This window comes from Cydia pomonella, chromosome 23 (assembly GCF_033807575.1).
Source record: "Cydia pomonella isolate Wapato2018A chromosome 23, ilCydPomo1, whole genome shotgun sequence".
Lineage (NCBI taxonomy): Eukaryota > Metazoa > Arthropoda > Insecta > Lepidoptera > Tortricidae > Cydia > Cydia pomonella.
Genome location: NC_084725.1, coordinates 7,977,787 through 8,000,516, shown reverse-complemented (window position 1 = coordinate 8,000,516; position 22,730 = coordinate 7,977,787). Strand labels below are relative to the sequence as shown.

Below are 22,730 nucleotides of genomic sequence, written 5' to 3'. Positions count from 1 at the left end.
TTGTGAGCTTTTTATCTTTATGAACAGATAGGTTAACAAAATGTCTTCGTTACAGTGTAATTTAAAGTCATTTATGGAATCAGGCGTTGCGGAAGTCCATGTTAAGGCTGCGTTTCTACCAGATTTGTTTTTATAAGACCCGTAGGATTACTGGACGCTGAGCGAGGAAAATAAGTAATTTTATTGGATTTTAACAAACACATCCCTCGCTACGCATCCTCGCGGATCTCAGGTCGAAACGCAGCCTTAATTACTAATAATTAATACCTAATTAGGATGACCGAGCTGAAGAGATGGCGGCTTCCTCGCACATCATATATTCGCAGTATTGCGATACAACGACGAAATGCCCCCAGCATCCTTGGTACAATGCCTTACGGGCCCTTTTTAGAATTAACTAGGTATAGTAATCCTCTGTATATTGGTATTGTAAATAAAATGTATATAATTATATCTATGAAAAAAAAATGATTTAAGTAGATATTTATAAAATGTCAAATTGATGCATCATCATTTTTTATTTATTTATTTAGAAGTTGTTATCATATTCTGATGACATAAGTATTATATTAGTACATTCATAATAATGATCCTTTTAAAATCCTTTTACATAGTAGTAAATTTGGGCGCTGAAATGCTGGGTATTCTTACAAATCATGAATAATATATAAATAATTCCTCTATAGCTACAGTAGGTATAACCACTAACCCTTTTGAATTGCTTTTGTATTCTTTCCGGCTATATACATTATATATACATTGCGTCCAAGCATATTTTAAGAAACTTCTGATTTCCGCCGAATGTTCTCACTTAAAGACACTTGTTCCGATTTCGGTACCACTGGTAGCAGCAAACCACAGGGCAGGAAATCCATAATCCATTGTTATTGACTAAGCGAGAGCGAAGCACAAGCAAGGGTCTAAGCTCAGCTAGTAGAAACAAAAAAAAATTATGTACGACTACAGGGTCGCAGTTCTCAAAAGATTTTCGTGAAATTTCGTGAGCAAGTTCGTTAATTACGTTAAATATGGTTTTAATGTCGATTTAATTTTTCGAAAATTTTCAAAATGACGGATTTAGTCTCTCAACTAATTAAAAAGTAAGATGACGATACTCGTAAACTCCATATATTACCTATGTCAGATATATTTTCCACGATTAACGTGACATGACGTCAATCACACGCAGAAATCTAAGACACGAACAATAAAAGGTAATCCCGTTCGGCAAGTAATTTCGATCACAATGGTTGAATCTCGGCCGGCTCCTAATGGCTTTGAGACAAAAAGTTGTCCAAGGACATATCGGGCCTCGCAACAGAAAGGTTCTGTAGCTTTAATTACAGATGTTTTGATTATGAAGGGTTCTGTGACAGGTGTCATCGCAGTACAATTTATGACTCTTTTCAATAAAGATGCTGATATTTAATTTTTGATAAAGAAAACTGGGAACTTATCCAGGTTTATATAAAAAAAATATTAACCTCTTATCATCTCTTCATATCAGTATATTCTTCCTTATAATTTCTAAAAACGTCTCGGCAATAGAGTCTGACCACGCTTCGAGTCAAGTGCTATGTCAAGTATGGAAATGTAATACGTTGTCAATACCAGCCCAGTGAAAATAAAATGAACATAGGGATTTTGCGGTTAACCTTCAGAATGGCGAAAACGTCTCGAGAATATTTTTTAGTTTCTTACTAATTTATGTTATTATAAATAAATATTATATGGACATTCTTACACAAATTGACTAAGTCCCACGGTAAGCTCCAGAAAGCTTGTGTTGTGAGTACTCATATATATAATATATAAATACTTAAATACATAGAAAACATCCATAACTCAGGAACAAATATCTGTGCTCATCATAAATGCTCTTACCGGGATTCAACCCAGGAACATCGGCTTCATAGTCAGAGTCACTACCCACTAAGCCAGACCCGTCGTCAACATTATAAGTGTGATATTGATAAGTAACTGGTATAGTGACCAAATGTGGCAGTGCGCAGCTAATGAAGAATTAGTCTTGAAACAAGTTTAACCATTGTTTAGTCAACACCCGGCAATCTATTGTGGATAGTTGTAAATGCCATCTATCATTTACTAAAAGAAACTACCGAACAACATCATACTAAGATAAGAAGAAGTTAATAAAGGAATTTGATGGAAGCCATTTTTAAAAGAAGAAGGAATTGGCGTAGGCGGACTCCAATGGATAGGGGTTCTTGCTGACTACGGTACCCCAAAACCTATCGAAGTCCGGTCGATTCTTCGAGATAATCACATGTATGTTTTTGCCACGTGAACGGTTTTTGCGAGACCTTGTTAAGGCGGTGCAGGGCAGGCCCTGGGACTTTTGGGCCGTTTTTTCAGGGATCCCAGATCGAGATGTATTCATGAGGTTTTTCAGTAAGATCGACTTTAGTAGTAGAGCTAATAACAGATGAACTTTATGGCTTGAACTAATGGAGTGAAAAAACTAAACTATAAAGCGAGTTGGAGTTTGTAATGTATTGCTATAAATTCTAGTCGGTAAAGTTAACCTTGACAAAGTTAATTAAAGTAATAAAAGAAGTTGAGAACATTAATTAACGAAGTCATAAATACAGATGTTAGCTGGTAATCTGGTAGTCTGAGTTCTAGGATTTCCAAGAAATATTGAGCCTATTCTGAGGTTCTGTACAGTCATAGTCGTAGTCATTTATAATTAAAATTATAAATGTAATGAACATATTACTTTATGGTGAATAAAAGAAATGAAATAAAATATTGCATGTCAGGTATATGTACTTAAATTGCAGTAGTTACTTATAAAATATAACCGAATTTTGTGGAATTAGAATAGAACGAACATGATCTTTTAGACATACTTAGTTGCAAATAAATATTTGATTAGATTGAAGCGCGAAAAATATCGAGCTTTTCGATCTGTCTACAATATCGAAAGTTATTACACGGACCAGGCGCAGGCGGTCAAAATAAACGTATCCCAACTTTATTAATTTTACTCTAAACATGAGTAATATCTAAATCCAGTGCTATTGTTAGCCGGTGCCTGCATAATATCACAATCGTGTAAAAAATCTCGTCGTCTTGTACAAGTAAAAAATCGGATTCAGGGTGACAGTCCCCTTGTTTAATAATGTTCTTTTTATTTTCTTCCTATCACCCACCGTATAAAACATGAAACCCCATTGTTGCAGTGGCATGCTCGACGGTGACGGTGACCAAGTGCCAGGCGGCTCTGCGGACTCTGCAGGCGTTCCCGTTCTTCAAGCCGACCTGCCTCTGCCGCGAGCCGAACGTGGACCCGGAATGCAACTCCTTCCGCGACTTCCTGTTTGATCATCCCTGTGTCTTCGTCATGAAGAAGGGTGAGTCATTTATGATTTTTCTCTTTATTCTCTCTTTTCTCTCTTCTTTTTTCTTATTTTCTTTCTTTGTTTTTTTGATATATATTATTGCTATTACTTCTTTTCTTTCCTGCCTTTCTTTCGTTTGTTCTATCCTTTTCCTGAGTTTTTCTTATTTCTTCATTTCGCGCTGTTATCTTCTTCCTTCACTCTTCATATTTTGCTCCGATAAAAATCCTAATCTACTTTTAATGGCTGAACAGACTTTTTATAATACCTACATCGAAATCTGTTCCACTGCTTGAGAACATTGACGAAATGTAATTTCCACCGATCTCCTTACCTTACCTCTAAAATACTGAGGACGACATGTCTATTTCAGAGAAAGACCCCTACCCCGTGGAAACCCTGCCAACCTGCACCTACGCCCTGAGTGTCTGCCACAACGAGAAAGCCTGCTCCGTACTGTTTGACCGCTTCAAGAACGCATGCAAGGCCCGCGATGGGGAATGTCGTATGGAAGACCGGTAATTAACGACCCTTCAAATACAAAATACAAATAACGCCAAAGTTGCAGGTCAAACGGTCTTACAGTAATAGTAAACCAACATTTCACAGATACATATGTATTCAATTCATTATTCATTAAAAAGCTATCATTACATTATAGGTTAATACAACAACGTGTAAGTACATTCATAACTTATGTATTCGACTTCGACCGTCTTTGACACCAGATTAGTCTTCCATAAGGAGAACTTGCTCCGTACTGTTTGTTAATCGCTTCAAGCATGCTTTCAAGTATGCCTGCCATATTATCGACAAGTAATTAGACCAACGTAAGTTCTATCCTGAGATCATCTGTGACCAATACCAGTCCACCAAAACGAGAATGTCTACTCTGTAAATGCCTGGATGGTTCGTGATGGCGATTGTCGTATTGAAAGACCGGTAAATATGTCTATATTTTCCTACTTTCGACTGCTTTAAGAATGCGTGCTAGGCATGATATGGAGAATGTGATATAGAAGCTCGGTAAATATGTCTGCCCTTTGACCGACATCAGTCTACCATAACGAGAAGGCCTGCTCCGTACTTTTCGACCGCTTTGAAATGTTTGCAAGGCGTGCAATGGAGGCTGTCGTGTCGTATGGAAGACTGGTAAATATGTCTGTCCTGTTTGGCCGTCATTGACGAACCTTATCCCTAGATATTTTTGCAAGTCGACATCCTACCTATATGACTTACAAATTGAAATAAAACAGATGTGACATTATTTTTATGACAAGTCTCACATAGAAATGACACTTTCCTGGGCCCAGCTATGACCGCGCCCTAACAAAAATATCATAATTCATATCATATGCAATAACATAACTAAGTACTTTGTCTAATTAACACGAATACGGCGGAGGTGCGGTTTGTCTAGAGTATTTGGGCGCATCTAATATCTGATGTAATGTTATTAACTCTGTTTACTTGAGGCACAGACTACACAGATTTTAACATAAGAGCACGAGGTCATCACACATAGGTGCAATGTTACCTACTAATAAAATGCTAAGTTGTATTCATTTTATACTACAACAGCCTAGTTACGAGTAAATACACCCCTAAAGTTAAAGTTTAATTTTATTTAATTTACACGAGTACTGCAGCCTGATTCGAAGAATGATTAAGACACACGTTAAGATCTTGGTAAGATCTTTAAAAGATTGAAAACTAAACGACATGTCAAAATTTACGTTTATTTCGATTCCGCTGTGATCCCAATAAGATCTAGCTATCTAGATCTACGATATTTCTAACGTCAGAGTGACATTGGTTGACATACAAATGATATCTAAATGAGAACTTATCTAAACCAGAACTTATCGTTATCGTATCTCATTCTTCGAACGGGCCGCTGGTCCGTGGTCGTAAATGTGGGCGCAACTGAAATAAGCGGAGACCCCATAATAAATTTGTAACGGGAGCGCTTATGTGTAGTAACATCGATTGTATTTTATGCTCCGTGTATAATAGTGGAGGTGATCTAGGACTTGAAGGCAGGGTGCTCCAAACTTTTTGACCCCAGGGCCGCACCCAGCAATGACGTTAGACTTATTACTAACCACATGCCCAACAGCGAGGCCTGCCGCGAGGCCTGGGCCGGCCTCCGCCTGTCCCCCCTCTTCGGCTGCATCTGCCCCAACACGCACATGAAGAAGCGCTGCGACCGCATCTTCGCCGTCGTCAACCACAACCCCTGTGTCGGTGAGTACGCATCCTTATAGATTCGTTGTGTGCCGCGAGTTTTGAGTGAGAAACGATGTGTGGGGGTTCGAAAATAAAAAATACAATGGATTGTTAATTACGGGTTTGGGGTGGGGAGAATGGGGTGAAATTGCAAATGATTGGTAACGTTTGATAACGTAACATATATGATAACATAACTCATCTTTTTCGATGACGGTGACCCTAAATAAAAATTATGGACGTTGTTTACCGTGAGCCCTAATGTGGCTGGCCAGGCCCAACTTGCGCTTAAATACTCTATTGACAATAAAGTTGGCCATCTGCGTTGAACGTGTACACATAGGAGGGTTTAAGTCTCTCTTTCCGTAATTGGCGTTTTATGTCTAGGGTTTTAAGGCGGTCATCTTCAAATGATTTGACACTGTTTTAGATAATGGCTTATTTCGGACGACTCACAGATCGCGTCTGGAAGCCCCATGATCTCAACCTCGAGGCAAAAATTAGCGTCTACAGGGCTCTAATCATTCCTGTCCTTTTATATAGAACAGAGACATGGTGCCTCTACAAAACAGACATAAAGAAACTGGACACTTCGACCTGAGGTGTCTGCGGTCTACACTCAGGATCAAGTGACAGGACCATCCCAATTCTGAGGAGTCTGAGGTCCTGCGTTGTTCCGAAATGTATCGCATGGAGGCCATACTAATGCAGCAGCAGCATGGTGTGGGCGTCCTTCGAATGGATGACCACCGCTTGCCTAAAGCTGTTCTCTACTCTGAGTTGGCGGAGGGTAAGCGGAAGCACGGTCAGCTCCTGCGCTACAAGGACGTGCTCAAACGGCATCTGAGCGCTTGCGCCATAGACTCTGCATGAGCGTTGGGTTGGGAGGAGCTTGCTGGAATAAGGTCTTCTTGGCATTCTACCATCTATAATGCATAACACATAACATATAGGTAGGTATTTTATACCTTTAAACGAGCAATTCTTGTATATATATATTTCGGGGATCTCGGAAACGGCTCTAACGATTTCGATGAAATTTGCTATATGAGGGTTTTCAGGGGAGAAAAATCGATCTAGCTAGGTCTTATCTCTCGGAAAACGCGCATTTTTGAGTTTCAATATGTTTTCCGAGCAAAGCTCGGTCTCCCAGATATTTATGGATTTATAATCACCGTAGTAATTTTTTAACTTTGATCTTGTGTTAATAACAGGATAGACAAATAAATACTAAGAGGCATAAAATAGAGCAAAATATTGAAACCACCAAATTGACAAGTAAAATAGATGGCGTTCGTCCCTGTCAAATGTCTAACACAGCTCATAAATTTAGGACTACAGTATTTTCTTATTCATTTACGAGTATACGCTCAGTTGTCTATACACATGGTTCGTAGTTGTCTAGGAAATTTAAATGTGTTACGACATTAGTTACACAATACTAGTTCTAGAGTATTCCGACAAACACCAGTGTAAGAGGTGCTACTCGTAACTAAACACTATTTTATTTATTTATTTAACCCCCGACGCCAGCCTGACGCAAAAAGAGAGGTGTTATACGTTTAACGCCAGTGTCTGTCTGTGTCTGTCTGTGGCATCGTAGCTCTCCAACAGATGGACCGATTTCAATGCGGTTGTTTTTACGTGAAAGCAAATTTCCTTGCGGTTGTTCTTAGCTATGTTTGATAAAAATCGATCCAGCAGTTTGAAGATTATCAGCTCTTTTCCAAAATGATGTATGGCATTTTTAGCATAAAATGGTTTAAAATCTTATGATTCATCGTAGGGCTTTTTATCTTACTTAATAGTTATACTCTGGCACAGTCACTTTATCAGAAGAAAAAGGAGGAACATTTAAAAAATAAGCGCGAAGGGTTAATATCTAGTACAAAATTTGAATTTGGTGCCTTTTTCTACTGACTAGTAGGGTATGTTTGAGTATATAGGTATCCTTTTTTATTACATCAAGCTATCTATACCTATGTTATAAAACATTGCAACTCAATTACGACAGGCGCGAGGAAAAATTGGATTAAAATAATTCTATTTTCATTCACACCCAAAATTCTGCAAACTACCACACCTACCCGATCAATTTTAAAAATAAAATGTCGGCCTTTAAATATCGTTACGGAAGGTTCAATGACATTCACGATATTTTCGGTTCAGCGAAAAGCCAAATCCGGTCACGTTCGTGGTTCAACGTACCATTACATATAAATATGTATATGCTTTTATAGATATAAGAATAAGAATAAGAATAATTTATTATCATAAAATAATACATAGTAAAAGTTGCACAAATACAAAAAAAAGTTACATAAACTGGACCGATGATTAGTTAAGAGCGTTGCTTTTGGGACCATACTGGATATGGGTGTACCCAGAAAGGGCAGCTGTGTTATATAAAACACTAGTAACAAATATATTTTACAGTACATATGGTGCTATTTTCTCGTACGTGTGCGGGAATGAGCACTTTCCGTGCATAAGTCGAAACTTTAAAGAGCCATATTTTAATTTATCAACACTCGTTCCGAATTTCCTATTTTCTGCGCGCTCTGTCGAACAGAAAAACAGTAGTTATACACATCCGGTAATATACTAGTCTGTGACACTGAAGATTACCAAACTAGTACTATTAATATTTTGGTTAAATATTTTTTTATTACGAAATGAACTTTTACAAAATGGCGCGATGCGCGTCTAAGCCACACTGTAAGCGCCGTACGCTGCGCAATGAAATAAAAGTTATTATTTTTTAATCATTTAATAAAAAAATGGGTCGAAATCTAGCCAAAGGTCCGACTTTGTCGCTTACCATAAGCGTCAATGCGTCCGTATGGCAAGCGACTAAGTGGGACGAAAACACCATAGGGCACCCTCTAGCAGATGTCTTCCAAAGTCTATTCGACATCGAATATCGGAGCGGACAATGTAGAAACGCTCTCAGTACTATCCTCGACTTAGTTAACTGTCCATTTATGAACCTTATTGTAAAAGCATAAGGCCTACCAATGATCGGGTAAGTTGCTATTTGTACTATTCCCAGAATAAACCAGTCGGCGCTACATAGTTAAGCACTAAGTAAAGCAGACTGCTACCTACATTATTCACGATGGTTATTTTTGCACGGTTAGTTACCAGCTTTAAAATTGTCTGGAGATAAGCGAATATATTGAAATGTGGATTCTTGCGCGTTGCGAGAATGAGACAAAAAAAGTTTATCGCAAAGCGAAACCAAAATCATAATTTCCATCTTACAACTGCGAGGTATCCCCAAACATAGGATTCAAATCATAGAAGGTTTATGTTATGCCTGACCATGGGTGTCACCAAGGGGAGGGAGAATAACTCGTGTCGATTTAAAACACTCCTTTCGGTCGTGTTTTAATTTATCGCCAATCGTTACGAATTTCCTATTTTTCGCACTTGTATCGTAAGTAACTATTTTAAAACACTCATTAATTACCGACTGTCTCACAAATAACATTATTGGTCCATTAGCGCAATAAATATTTTAAATTCGAAATCAAAACATCATACCTACATATCATCCAATCCAAATATATGTATAAATAACATTGTGCTAAATGTTATTTTCGGCCCTAGCGCGAAATCCAAAACGGGAAGCTAAAGTATCCTTCCGAATAAACCCGTCGGCGCGGCGCCCGGAGAGAGAGGCCGATCCTGCTTCAAAGGTGGTGCATCGTTAAACGTCTAAAAACGCGACGCTTGCTTGCTTGCTTCCCGAAACCCGCGCTCATCCCGATACTTCGCGCGTAGTGAATTTGCTTGTGCCCTAGCTTATTCTATAAAGTCGTATGCGGCAAAACGAGTTTTGCCATTTAAAGTAAAAAAAAAAACATGAATTAATCGTAAAATCATAACTACAGAATTGAAGTGTGTATTTTATTTAGACTAATCTACATGGAAAATTCAGATGTTTGAATCGGTCCCATTTCTCTGTATAATGAAAATGTTTGTTTAAATAGAGGCATTAACCAATCGTGTAATGATGTGCCACGATGCGTAGCGAGGGATGTTTTTGTTAAGAACTAATAGAATCATTTCATGCCTATCCGTGCTCAGCGGAGCTCTAGTGGACAATATTCGATTGGTTCTTAACACATCCCTCGCTACTGTAATAATAAGACGCCTGATTGTGGTGGAATGGAAACACTCGTTGTAGTTTTCTGATTATATATATTTTTTCTTCAATCAACAAGATCACAAATATCGACTACTCTTGCCACCTTCGGAATGCTCGTCTGCAGAACTTAATCATATGGCAGGGCGATAGTTCTGAATTCAAATCTATAACTGTTGCCAGCTATATTCAAAAAGACTGTGAAGGTTTCCAACCTTCACACTACGCATCCTCGCACAACTCTAATAGAGACGCAGCCTTATTGGTGAACGTGTGATGTCCGATAATAGGAAAGTAGGTCGTATCAAAACAAGATGAAAACCTTATCAAATTATCAAACCAGAATCAAGTTTCATTTTAGTACAAGTTTAGTTTATCGATTCTGCCCGGATGCTAGCGCAGTTCAGTGCAATTTGCACACGAATTTTCGAGGGTAAATCTTATGGATAGAGAATTGAATGGTTTGTTTAAAATATTCGATATTTAACCTTTTGAGCGCCAAGAACACCAAAAATCGTCGTTACTAGTCGTGCCCACAGCGCTAAGGACAACTATAGGTGTCAAAGTAAACTTCACACTTTCGAGTGAGGTTTAAGCCCATCACAGTTGGAGCGATAAGATATATTAATATACCGTTAGATACCGACAGATACCGACGGATATCTTATACTAAATACCAAAATATATATCGCTGTCTGTCTAGCACCTACATTGTGAGAGAGACGAAATATACCAAAATAGAAATATATATAGGTATCTTAAGATACCTTGCTATAAGATATCGTAAGATACCAAAATAGCTTAGTGTGTGAACTCCGTCAAATAGTACGTAAAATATATCGTAAGATATGGTTTGGTATCTTATCGCTCCGTCTGTGATGGGCTTTATGGCGGACGCTGACAAAGTAACTTTCACACTACATCATACATTACATTTACATTAGCTCCCATGCGCTCGGGACCTTGGCGTTTTAGTGATGTTTGTGTTTATGACATTAAGCGTTCAAAGGGTTAACCATTCATATGTGTATGGTGGTTAAATCGTGGGTTCTAGCCGGGGCTAGAATTGTGCTGTATGGAGAAAACATTAGTTCTGCTGGATCTACTAAGTACTAACAATCATAAAACGATACAATCCTTAGTTGATATCACTCCTCTTAACCCTTAACCCTTTTCGAGGCCACCAAATCTGCAAGGTTTTCCCAAAAAATCCAGATTTATTCCTATTAATCCAGCATTAATGATTCGTTTGAAGACTACAGTCACATTTTCCGAAAGTGCAATCTAATTTGAACCTTAAATCGGAATGCTAAAGTTGAAATTTTATTGGCGCATATGTGGTCCATAAATACATAAACCGTTATAACTATGAACATTAAAACGAACTTGAAAACGTTTCCAACTAGATTTACCACCAGCATCGCAGTCTAATTTAAGTGCAAGTTATCGATTCAGCGCAAGGGATGCCCGCGCAATCTGAATTCTGATGCAAATTGTTCACGAATTTCGGAGAATAAATCATACAAATAATTTGTTTGGCTTCAATTACAAATGATGAAATGAGTTACACTGGCAATTCGTTTTTACAAGCTTTTATCTTGCAATGTTTGTATGATGTAGTTGATGTATAATTATGGACTCGAATAGGGTCAAATCTTGCAAACTAAATTACACCCGCTTCCCATTAGGAGCATTCCACTGGCTATCCCATATGGACACATTTTATTTCCTGTGTTACGACGTTTTTTTGTTTAATACAGGCGATTATTTTCTGTGCATATTTTTGACCATTAGCCACAGAAAAGGATACTTTTGTACCTGCAAGTCTTCGTAAAATTCCCGTCTGTACGGAATAATGGAAGGCAATTACATGGAATGCTCCATTATTCGATTAAGCTGAAATTGCATATTCATATGTAAGTTGGGTGACAATGCAATATTATTTTTATTTTTATTTTATTTTATTTATTCATTTTAATTAACACAGTATAACAGTTAAAACTAAAGCACTGTGAAATTACATATTGAACCTAAACAATCTAGACATGTATAATTGGAAAGAGTTGACATGAAACATAAAATGTTATGGTACCATCGAGCTGATCTGATGATGATGACAGGAGGTGGCCATAGGAACTCTTTGATAAAACAACGCAACCAACTGTATTTGAGTTTATTAGAATTGTCTCGATGAGTATTAGTTGCCTGTTGAAAGAAAAGTACATTTAGCTCTAAAATCTTGTATCAAAAATGAAATTTTTGACAAATAACTCAAAGCCTAGTCAATCCAACTACCAAAACTGAAAATCAAATTACTAAAAAAACAAACAAGACAAGGAAAAGTTTAACAAAAGCTTGTCAAAAATAACTCTCCCAAAAGCCCGATGAAAAATATTTTCACAAACTTTTCTTGTATAAACCTCCCCAACCTCAAGCCTTTCAAGTGCTCGCCTCAAAAAGGACCAACCCTTTCAACAACTATTTTCATTAAGGGAATCAATGCGATCTATTCGGTGGAGTATCATTCAATATAGAGTACCGTCCTAATATAATGGACTCTAGATAATGACGTAATATGAAGGGTAGGGCTGCCGCCAAGTTCGGCGATATAGCTTTTTAAACAGTGTTATATAGCTTTTTAAAATTTTTACACTTTTTTTATATTAATAATAAACAGTACCCCTAGTGTAAATATTTTCGACAGCGAAACGTTACGTACGCGTTTGCGTTAAGTGTCATTTTGTATGAGATTTTTGACTTTCCAAAACGTCCCGCTTGGCGCGCTGTTCAAAAACCCATACAAAATGACACTTAACGCAAACGCGTACGTCACGTTTCGCTATCGACTAAATTTACACTAGGTGCACAGATTGAATTTAAATTGATATACGTAACAGACTTAAACTATAGTGTAGGAGTATAGTTCGTTCTATTTGACGTTTGACGATCTTTTTGTGAAATTCTTATTATTAAGTTTACCATATCTATAATAGTTCAATGTTTTTTTTAGAACAATAATAACTGCATCAATAAATTGCTCTGATATTTAGATTAAGATGATATTTGTAAAATTTGACGATTTAAAAGTGCTTGTTGCTAGGCCTATTTGAATAAAGAATATTTTGATTGATTGATTTGATTATTTAGCATAAGTAAAAAGGTAAACAATACTGATGTGTATTTTTATTGGAAATTATTGCAAAACCATTTTTGAAAATGAGATTATATTACTTATAAAAGCAAAAGAATGTAAATAATCATATATGATTTATAATTATTACATTTATTTTTCTAATGCGTTTTTTAATTAAGATACAGCTCAAGATCGCTTACGTTTTTTCTAATTCTAAAAAACCGGCCAAGAGCATGTCAGGCCATGCTCAGTGTAGGGTTCCGTAGTTACTCTTCCGTCACAATAAGCTAAACTGGAGCTTAAAGTATAGTAAATTGTTAACCAAGGGATGAAACGGTACCTTTCACGCGAGTTAAACAAATAGGCTGCATAATCAGTAGGTACCTAATTAAAGTAAGTCTTTTTACTATGAAGGGGACACTTTTTGCGATAACTCAAAAACAGCTAAACTGATCATGTCCGCTATAGTTTTCTTTTAATTTCTTAAGCTCTACTTCCACGTTTTTTTTTTTCATATTTTTTGGACCTATGGTTCAGTTTTTTTTCGGAGCGATTATCTCCGAATATATTCACTTTATCAAAAAATTTTTGTTGAAGACCCCTATTAGTTTTGAAAGACCTTTCCAACGATACCCCACACTGTAGGTTTAAAGCAAAAAAAAAATTCACCCCCACTTTACGTGTAGGGGTGAAACCCTCAAAAAAATTAAATTTTTAGATTTTATTATACGACTTTATCGGCTTTATTGATTTATATATCCATGCCGAATTTCAGCTTTCTAGCACTAACGACCACGGAGCAAAGCCTCGGACAGACAGACAGACAGACGGACATGGCGAAACTATAAGGGTTCCTAGTTGACTACGGAACCCTAAAAAACGAACTACAGTGAAGTGTTCGGATAAATATTCCATACTCCTTGTAATTTAACGTAAAATTTGCACACTCATGATCATACATCGGGGTATTTGGTGCGGGAATGTTTTACTGTAACCAAAAAACAGGTAAAAACTATAAACACCGATATTATTTTAATATTTCTAAGCGCATTTAGAGCTTAGTGTCTATTTTTAATTCATAGTTTGGTAATTATTTTACAATAAACAAAGTTATAAATACACGAAAACATTCCCGCACCAAAAACCCCTATGTATGCTCATGATTCACTTAGCTAAGTGTTGATTATTCCAGTAATATGGTTAAATTTAATATAACTTTAAAGAAGATTAAACAGAAATAGTTATCATTGTCAATTAATTTATTAAGTAAATGGGTTTTTGTTAATTGGACACAACTACATTCTAGAGGGTCTTAACTTAAGTTTTACCTTCACCTAAATTACCTATTATTTTAGTTCATCTATCGTTCTGTTTTTATCTTACAAGTGTTCTCAAAAAACACTATAAAATGATTTGGTTTTCTTCTTTTTTGAAAATTCATAAAACTTCGCATCAATTACTAAAAAAATAAGCCTAAATCCCGCCTAGGTTCCTACGATTATCCCGCTTTCGTCCGTATAGTCAGTGGGGGGGCAAGTCGTGTTGCTAGGTGGACCTGTGCTGCGACGCGCTTGCAGGCGAAATTCTATTTCGAACGCATAGGTCTGCGCGCTCGATGTTTTGCAGCTCTGCCCTCACGCGCAAGGTCGTTAGCATCGGGTGCAGCCTTAAGTGGCTAAACGTGCGTTAGAACTTTACCGTTCAACTTTGGCTGGCGCGATGACTCAAAATGAGTATTGGCCTCCAAGACAAGAGCACGCCACTTTGCTTGGTCCAGAGCGATATCACGCCAACTTTCACCGAAGCCGAACTCACGGAGATCTACCTACCTACTCTATCCGCCCAACAATATTTTGGATTACCAACAGAATGGTGTCCAGTTAGAATTATTCGAGCAAATAAAAAAGCTTTTCTGTAAATGTTGACCCTAGTTTGCTGCTTATAAGGTAAATATGAATCATTTTAAATGAGTATCTCTTTCGCTCAATATTCGCCGTAACGTAAGCCAGACTAAGTAAACTAGACACAGGCCACTTAGGCTGAAGCTGAATCATTTATTATTAGTGAATAAGCAAGTTTTTACATCATTTATAATGTTATGTGTACATATTAATACGTTGAAGTGTTTTGTGGTAGAAATAATAAATTATATGTGTTCGAAATATGTTAAAGTTAATGCAAAATTAATGATACAGACCGTTGACGGGTACAAAGTGTCTGTGAAAGGGTAGGACTCCAAATATAAAAACTCACCTATATATTTTCATGGAAGATTTATACTTGGTGCGTTTCAATTTATTTTACAAGCTTTTATTTAACTTGCAATGTTACAAAGATATAAATAAGTTTCAAGATAAATTAGGCCCGCGTTCCATTATTCGATTGAGTAAAATCTTCACGTACATACATTTGTAATTTAGGTGACAATGCATTATTATGGTACCATCGAGCTTATCTGGTGATGGACACAGGAGGCCATTGGGACTCAGTTATTAAATCAACGCAACTTAATATTTAATTGTGTTTGCATTTGCTAGGATTGTCTTGAGGAGTATTAGTTGCCTGTCAAAGGAAAACTACAACAAAATGGAATAATTCACAAAAAAAAAATATTTAATTATACAATGACATTTGATGGCGTTTTTCTTGTATACGGAAGCAGCTACACTACATAAATTGATTACAACCCATAATATAGAATAAATAGATTTATTTTATTATACGACAACAATTTTACGTTCTTGGGTACCGCGAATACAAAAATCTAAATTTCTGTCACTTTTACCTTTATTGACTCTCAATATTAACAGGCATAACATTCGTTTGATTTCATGGTGCTACGGTAATATGTCAGTACTGTTAGTAAAAACTGGCATCATTCAGGTTTAGACTTATTATAAAACCATGATAAAATTACTTACTTACCGTTGGCTCAGCGCCCCAAAATGAGACTTGGCCTCCGACCTTTCTTGGTCCTGTGCGGCTCATCGCCAATTCTTGACTCGAAGTTCGCGCATATACGCCTCCACCATGTCGCTCCAGCGATACCAACAATACCGTCCTATCGGACGTCCTCCTACTAGACGACCCAGGTACGCTCTTTTTACATTCCGATCTTCATCCATTCTAATTACAATATCGAATGATAAAATTAACCATTACAAAATTAAATATAATCCACTTGTAATTCCGTGAAAGCACATCTAAACCACCAAAGCCAACTTGACCGAACTCTTCACATCCCCTTTCAAATTCAATATACGTGGAGGAGTTTGATTCATTTCTTATAATCCCAAGAGTTTCCGGGCTCCAGGGTGCCATTCTAATTCACCAAGATCCAACCAACATAACTGTATTCTCTTACTCCGTATAATTATTACGATTGTAAAGATCATGTTATGCTAGTTAATCTGACTCAGTTCGCTAAGATCCAAACCATTATAACCGAGATCTCTGACTTCACTATATTGTCAAGGGCCTACAGGTCAACTTGTACTGGTTTTCGTTGACTCACGCGAAAATCTCTTGCAATCTGGGTAATCCCAGCGTCAAGTTCCAATCTGCGCTGAGCCCTTTAATTCTATGAATTGATCGTGACTTTTGTTGTTTTAATGCATTAGTGTTATTGAATGACGGAGCTTTCTTGGGTTTAGGAAGTCTTCTTGGTGTTATCCTTTTGTATCTATATTGAAATTCTAATTTTGTTATGATTATCTTGAATTTAAATCGTAATATTATTGTTTGATATCAATATTCTTTAATACCGCCCATGCTGCTAACAGACAATTCAGTGGTCAGTTATCGAAATGAAATATCTGTCACTCTAGAAATATCTGTCCATCTCTTAATCTAGATAATACGAGTATAAGAGGATATGTAATATGTATTTAAATGTATTTAAAGATATATGATATACATATCGACGAAGAATAATTGTAAAAAAACATATTACAGTCAAAGATATTATATAACTATACTAAATAGGTTATACTTCTACATAAAGAGCACAAAAAATACTTATATATTTATTTCTATACTTGCGAAGAAATCTCTTATTTTTTATTAATTTTCGCATTACATTAATCCTTGTCATACTCGTTGTTTAACATAAGCTTGTCTCTTTTGCTTTCGGTATGCGGGGGCTCGTTAGCAAGTGCACAATTCTCGATCGCTCAGGCGCGACTAAAAGCAACTTCAATTTGTACAAAGCGCTTCAATTTTGGAACGCCAATAACCTATCTTTAGTTACAATATAATCAATAACTATTTCCTTGCTCGAGGTACAGCCGGCGTGTGATCTGTTTGTGCGATGGGACGACCGACGATGGAGTGCAAGAGAGTATTAGAAAGAGAGATACCTGGAAGTACTATACCATAATTCTGTCTTAAATATGTTCCAATTTGTGCCACTTTGGCAATAGCTAATTTGAAATGATAAAATAAAAAATATATAAATATTATTCAGTAAAATAACCAAATCTTCGCGTGGACTCCTTGAAAGTTTGAATTGACATCGCCTCGATGAACAAACCTAAAGAATTATAGTCAATTCACCTGAAATGGTAATTCCTAAATCGAAACAGTGAAAATGTACGAATAAGTTTAATGTAATCGCATCACTCTCTGAAATCCGAGGGCTATTTGCTGAAAAACTCAATGTTTGAATTTCACTGGGGCCTTAATGGTTTGCGTTAAGTCATAAGATGTATGTAGCGGGTTTGAGATAAATTATTTAAAGTATTCTACGGAATAGAGACAACCACGATTGTCATGTTTATCTACCTATATTATGCATCATTTGTTATAATCTTTAATACCAGACCACACTTAATCAATAACTATTATAATCCTGTCAATTTAGAAACGAGTTTTGTAGAATAATAAGATTACTACAAAAATGTCCACGTTGCAGCTGCGAGCTGTAGGACTGTGCTGAAACGAAGTCAAGACGGTAGCTCAAGATAGAAAGGCGCGGAATGATCTTGTAGAAGCCCTATTCACCTCCCGGGTGCCCTTGGACACACAACAACAACAACAATATGTTTATTATTTTATATTTCTTGAGAATATTCAATGTGAACAAGTAATAAAGTGTTGTTAAACACACGCGTCTAATAATTATTGTGACTTGCCTAGACCCCCTGAAACTCTCGTGACTCGGGCCAAGACTTAAGAAGTTTGTCGAAACGCGAAGCTACGGCTCAGGGATTAGACAGAAAGATTTAACAAACAAACAAATATAAATAAAAAGCGTCATCCGAAGCCGTTAACTTTTTAGTCAGATTCGGGGATTTTGAATGCTAGTTCTATTCCAAGTAGGAATTTATAAGTTTGGATTATTGTAAGACTTCTAAAATTATTTTAGAAATTGTAATTAATAAGACAAAAGCTTTTTTTTACAGGAAAAAATCTTTACTAGCTTAAATCTAAAATAAGCCCGTGGGGCATTATACCAAGGATTCTGACGACATTTCTTCGTTGTATCGCAATCCCGATACGTTGTGCGAGGAAGGCGGCAGCTTTTCCCTTCCCTCTCTTGTTTGTTATCTGTCTTTTTTAAAACAAATCTAGATTTCTATTAAAATTAGGCCGTCTTATTGTTTTCTGATTAATTTGAAATATTTCATACTTATGCAAGTTTAGTGATAATGCAATATTGTGGTATATAATGCGCGTTGAACTGACCCGCTCGGGCTGATGATGTAGTCTCCATCATCAGCCTGAGCGGGATGGCAGTGGCAATTTACATTGAAAGCACATTATGACATTTATGACATTAAGTTTAAGCTCGTTAAAATCATCTTGATAAATCAACACCGACATTGGCGAATTCACCCTGTGCGAATTGGCAGGGAGTAAAAGCCAAAGGGGAAAAAAAACTTAAAAATAAGAAATACTTATTTGCAAAAACTTAATTTCACTTTATTTCTATATAATATTATTTAGGTTTAACAGTTGCCTATATAATTACAAACGTTCGTTAACGGGATTTTTAAACCTAGTTTGCCTAGTATAAACCTTTTTTTACTGAGTCATATTTTAACATATCAATACCCATAATTTTGTCCAAGCGTATTGCTATTCAACGCCCTTAACGACCCAGAAACCAACTTACAACCATAATTTATAATCATGCGTGATAAATCAATAGTACCACATCTATTACAAAAAGGCGTAAGTAAGCCCTCACGCCCTTTCAGTTCCATACAATCGCCTAAAACCAATAGCGCCTGTAAAATAATACAAAGGTGTGATTTCCGTAGCTTGCCAAAGCCATCGCCTCAGAACCATCATCCACACTGCAACGATATAAAGTCCATCGATAATGAGTTATGAAAATGTAGAATTGTCGTTAATAAGGCTAATCGTGCGAACGTTTTAAGAACTTTTGTAACCTATTTTAACCGGATTATTTGGCAAGCAGCGGAGTGATCGGCAGGTGGCTAAATAAGAGCATTTTAGCTTCTCTAGATTGCCATTTGTAGTTCTAAACCGGTTAATCCGATTTTTATTTTATCGTATATCCAACCAATAGATTCGAGCCGCTTAAAATATAATACAAATTAAAGAGCAATATCTAACGACTTTGCCCCGTTAATCCGTGTATTAAATAATGCTCCTGCAAAAACCGATTAAATGCAATGAAATATCGTAGTTATTAAAGCCCTCTCCTTTCCTTTTGGCTTATGATAGTCTCCTCGGTCCTGTGCTAATCATATCCAGTGTATACTTGTCATTCGGCAGATATCATCTGACTATCTATGATCTATCTGACGGTCTCTACGCCGATCTTTTTGGCTACCCCTGCTACCATTCAGTAACCTGTCTTGTTCATCTCCCGTGATGCACTCATTACGCAATCCAGCAGAGTCAAAAAGCCGCAGACAAATAAACCGGTAAATATGAAACGGTTCTTGGAATGAAACGTATGAAAAATACGTCTATAAGATGATAGTGGTTTGAAAACTAAACCGGTATCCGAACTCTGCTGCTGAGGCGATACCTTGGTATTCTAGTGGACGAATCCTGTAAAGAAACAACGGAAAGGAGCCATTGACCCCCCTTTGTCGAGGGCCCTTTTGACTTCCCGAATCTTTTTGAAGATTTCTTTCCCTTTGAACATTTCCTTGTTAGGTCGGGGGTGCAGCGTTGCAAATATGAGGCTCAGTAATGTAAAATGTAAGTAGGGGGATGGATTTATCATGTAACATTTAGGTTTAAGCTAGGTTGAGATGAGAAGTTTGGATTTTCTGAACGTGAAAAAAAGAGAAGCCTAAAGCTAAAGATAAAGACCATAAAATCAGGATTTCAGAGTGGTTGTCCAAATGTCCAAGGGACAAAAAAGCCGTAACCATGGCAATATATGACACTGAAAAGTTGATTCACCCAGATATACAATTAGACCTAAAGTTCCAGTAGTAGTAGTTATTTTCGCTTCGTCTATAATATATACTGTCGCTGATTCAATCGCATAACAAGCAGCCCGCAATACGAATACCAGGATCGATCTCAAACGGGTCCCTTCTGACGTCAAAACCAAAGACGGATGCATCATTAATGAGCCCCCAAAACAAAATGGCGCCGCTTCCGGTACTGATCCGGGTTAATTATTCAAGAGGGTAATTCGAAAATGGACGTTTGACGAATTCGTGTTTGATTTGTTTATACGTCATTGATGGATTAGATACTACTCGTATGGCGCACAAATACAAGCCGCGCGTGGTGCGTTTGTATGAAGATAGCCTACTTGCCCACTCTTTGTACTATGCGGCCTCTAGAACTAGATTTGTTTTAGACTAACACACGCAGAACATAGGCAGGAACAACTTGCCTATATAATTACGAATTAGCGAACAATGTTTTTGTTACTACCGAAATTGAATGAGGTTAGTTGATTAAGCTGGTCCAAAACTAGTGGCTCCGCCATTTTAAAATAATTTCAAACATTGATTTAGAGTAATTCTACGGTTTGTTGCAGGTTTTTTATCCCCAGAAAAAAAATTAGCTAATAAAGCACATTTTAATGCTGCTGATGATGATGTTTTTTTTTATATTTTTTTTTAAATAACAAAGTTGTCATTATGAGTACGGTACTGAGATGGTAACAGAGTTGTATATTTACTTGCTCCAGGCTATACATTTTAAAAACAAAAAAAAGCCAAGGGTCAAATATTGAGGCCTATTTTGGGCTTATATTTTTTTAGTAACTAGGGTAAGTTAAAACGCATTACGAATATTAAAATTTCAACACTGAAACTGTAAAAAGCTTCTAGACTTTTACTATTATATGCAACTTGTCTAACCTCGTTTAATGGGATAGCGATTGGGACGAGGAAGGAGGGAGGGATCAGGACCACCACGAAACCGATGGAACGACGACATAGTAGCCACGGCTGGTCAAAGATGACTTGGCCCGATTCGAAGACTGATTAAGACACGTTTAAGATCTTGGAAAGATCTTTAAAAGTTCGATAACTAAACGACATGTCAAAATTGACGTTTATTTGGATTCCGTTGTGATGTGATATTTCTAACGTCAAAGTGACATTGGTTGCCAGAATCGAGCTGCTTCTGTCAATTATACGACATACAGACGATATCTAAATGAGAGTTTATCTAAACCAGCATTTCATTATCGTACCTCATTCTTCGAATCGGGCCGTAAATAAGGCAAAGGGCAAAGACGAAGGGAACAAATTGGAGGAGGCCTTTACCCAATAAAGTGGGGTAAATAAAATAAACCTAAAATTAAGTTTAAATATACTAACCAATTAAAATAAGTTAAAAAAAGAAACATATATTAATTAATAGTATGTACCTAAATGATACCAAGTGTGTAAGTAGTTCATAAGAAAATAAAGGGGCTTTTTATTATTTATTAATGGGATAACAGCTGCTACTTCACTCATACCCAGCTAAATCTGCAAATGGATATCCTTTAATTCGCACTTCAGCTTTTAAGGGTCCCCAGCAAGTTCGGTCATCTATACAAACGTAGTTACGCTCTCATTTTATAACGACTACCTGTAATTAGTTTATTTAGCCTCAGAAACCATGGTTAAAAAGTACAGCGAATTTAAGATTATCATACAAAACTTGTTTTTGCTGTGGTGGAGCAATATAAACTAACTTCAGCCCTAGATATACTCGTACCTCATGTCATTGTATGTGCAAAGTTTCATTACATTCCAACACGCAGTTTTAAAATGAGAACGAAACTCCGTTTGTGTGAGAAGGTGAAATTCGGCCGAGCTTGCCGGGGACTCTTAACTATCCCTCCTCCTCCGAAATTTATAGAATAGGTAATGAGTTATTCTAAGCCCCTGTAAAGTCGGACTGTAAAATCCGAGAATATTTGAGATCTATATTTTGAATGAGTAATGCAAAATCTGGAAATTGATTCTGAAATCTTGATAAAATAATAGACGACAGGCCATGAAATGATCTGTCGGGAATGGAATGAAAGATATTTCTATCTACTAAAATTTAGTGTCTGACCGAAGTTTCGGTTTCGGTAGGCATCGGTATAAAAATAATGTTAAAACCGAAGTTTCGGTTTCCACTTTGACAAAAAATCTGGTTTCGGCCGAAGGTTTTTCGGCAGGTATCGGCATAAAAATCATGTAAAAACCGAAGGTTCGATTTCGATTTTGACAAAAATTCTGGTTTCGGTTTGACACTACTAAAGTTATATTTACCTACATAAATACACGAGCAACAAAATAAATAGAATCTCCATAAAAAAATCAACCCGTTTTCATTGTTTCTAAGTGTGAAATTACTAGTTCTGTGGTGTGAAATGTGTTAGCAGATTGCGATACAACAGTGGTAAGGATTATTCGAACCTTATACT

General features: G+C 36.8%; 1 protein-coding gene across 3 annotated transcripts in view; it reads left to right on the top strand.

The window, feature by feature from the left end:
- Window positions 1-22,730, top strand: part of LOC133530569 (uncharacterized) — a 381,835-nt gene that overhangs the window by 325,184 nt on the left and 33,921 nt on the right. For all 3 annotated transcript variants that reach the window (XM_061868524.1, XM_061868527.1, XM_061868525.1), the window contains 3 exons: window positions 3,207-3,377; window positions 3,739-3,883; window positions 5,485-5,612. In XM_061868524.1, the coding sequence (XP_061724508.1) occupies window positions 3,207-3,377; window positions 3,739-3,883; window positions 5,485-5,612 (444 nt within the window). The remainder of the gene's footprint in view (window positions 1-3,206; window positions 3,378-3,738; window positions 3,884-5,484; window positions 5,613-22,730) is intronic.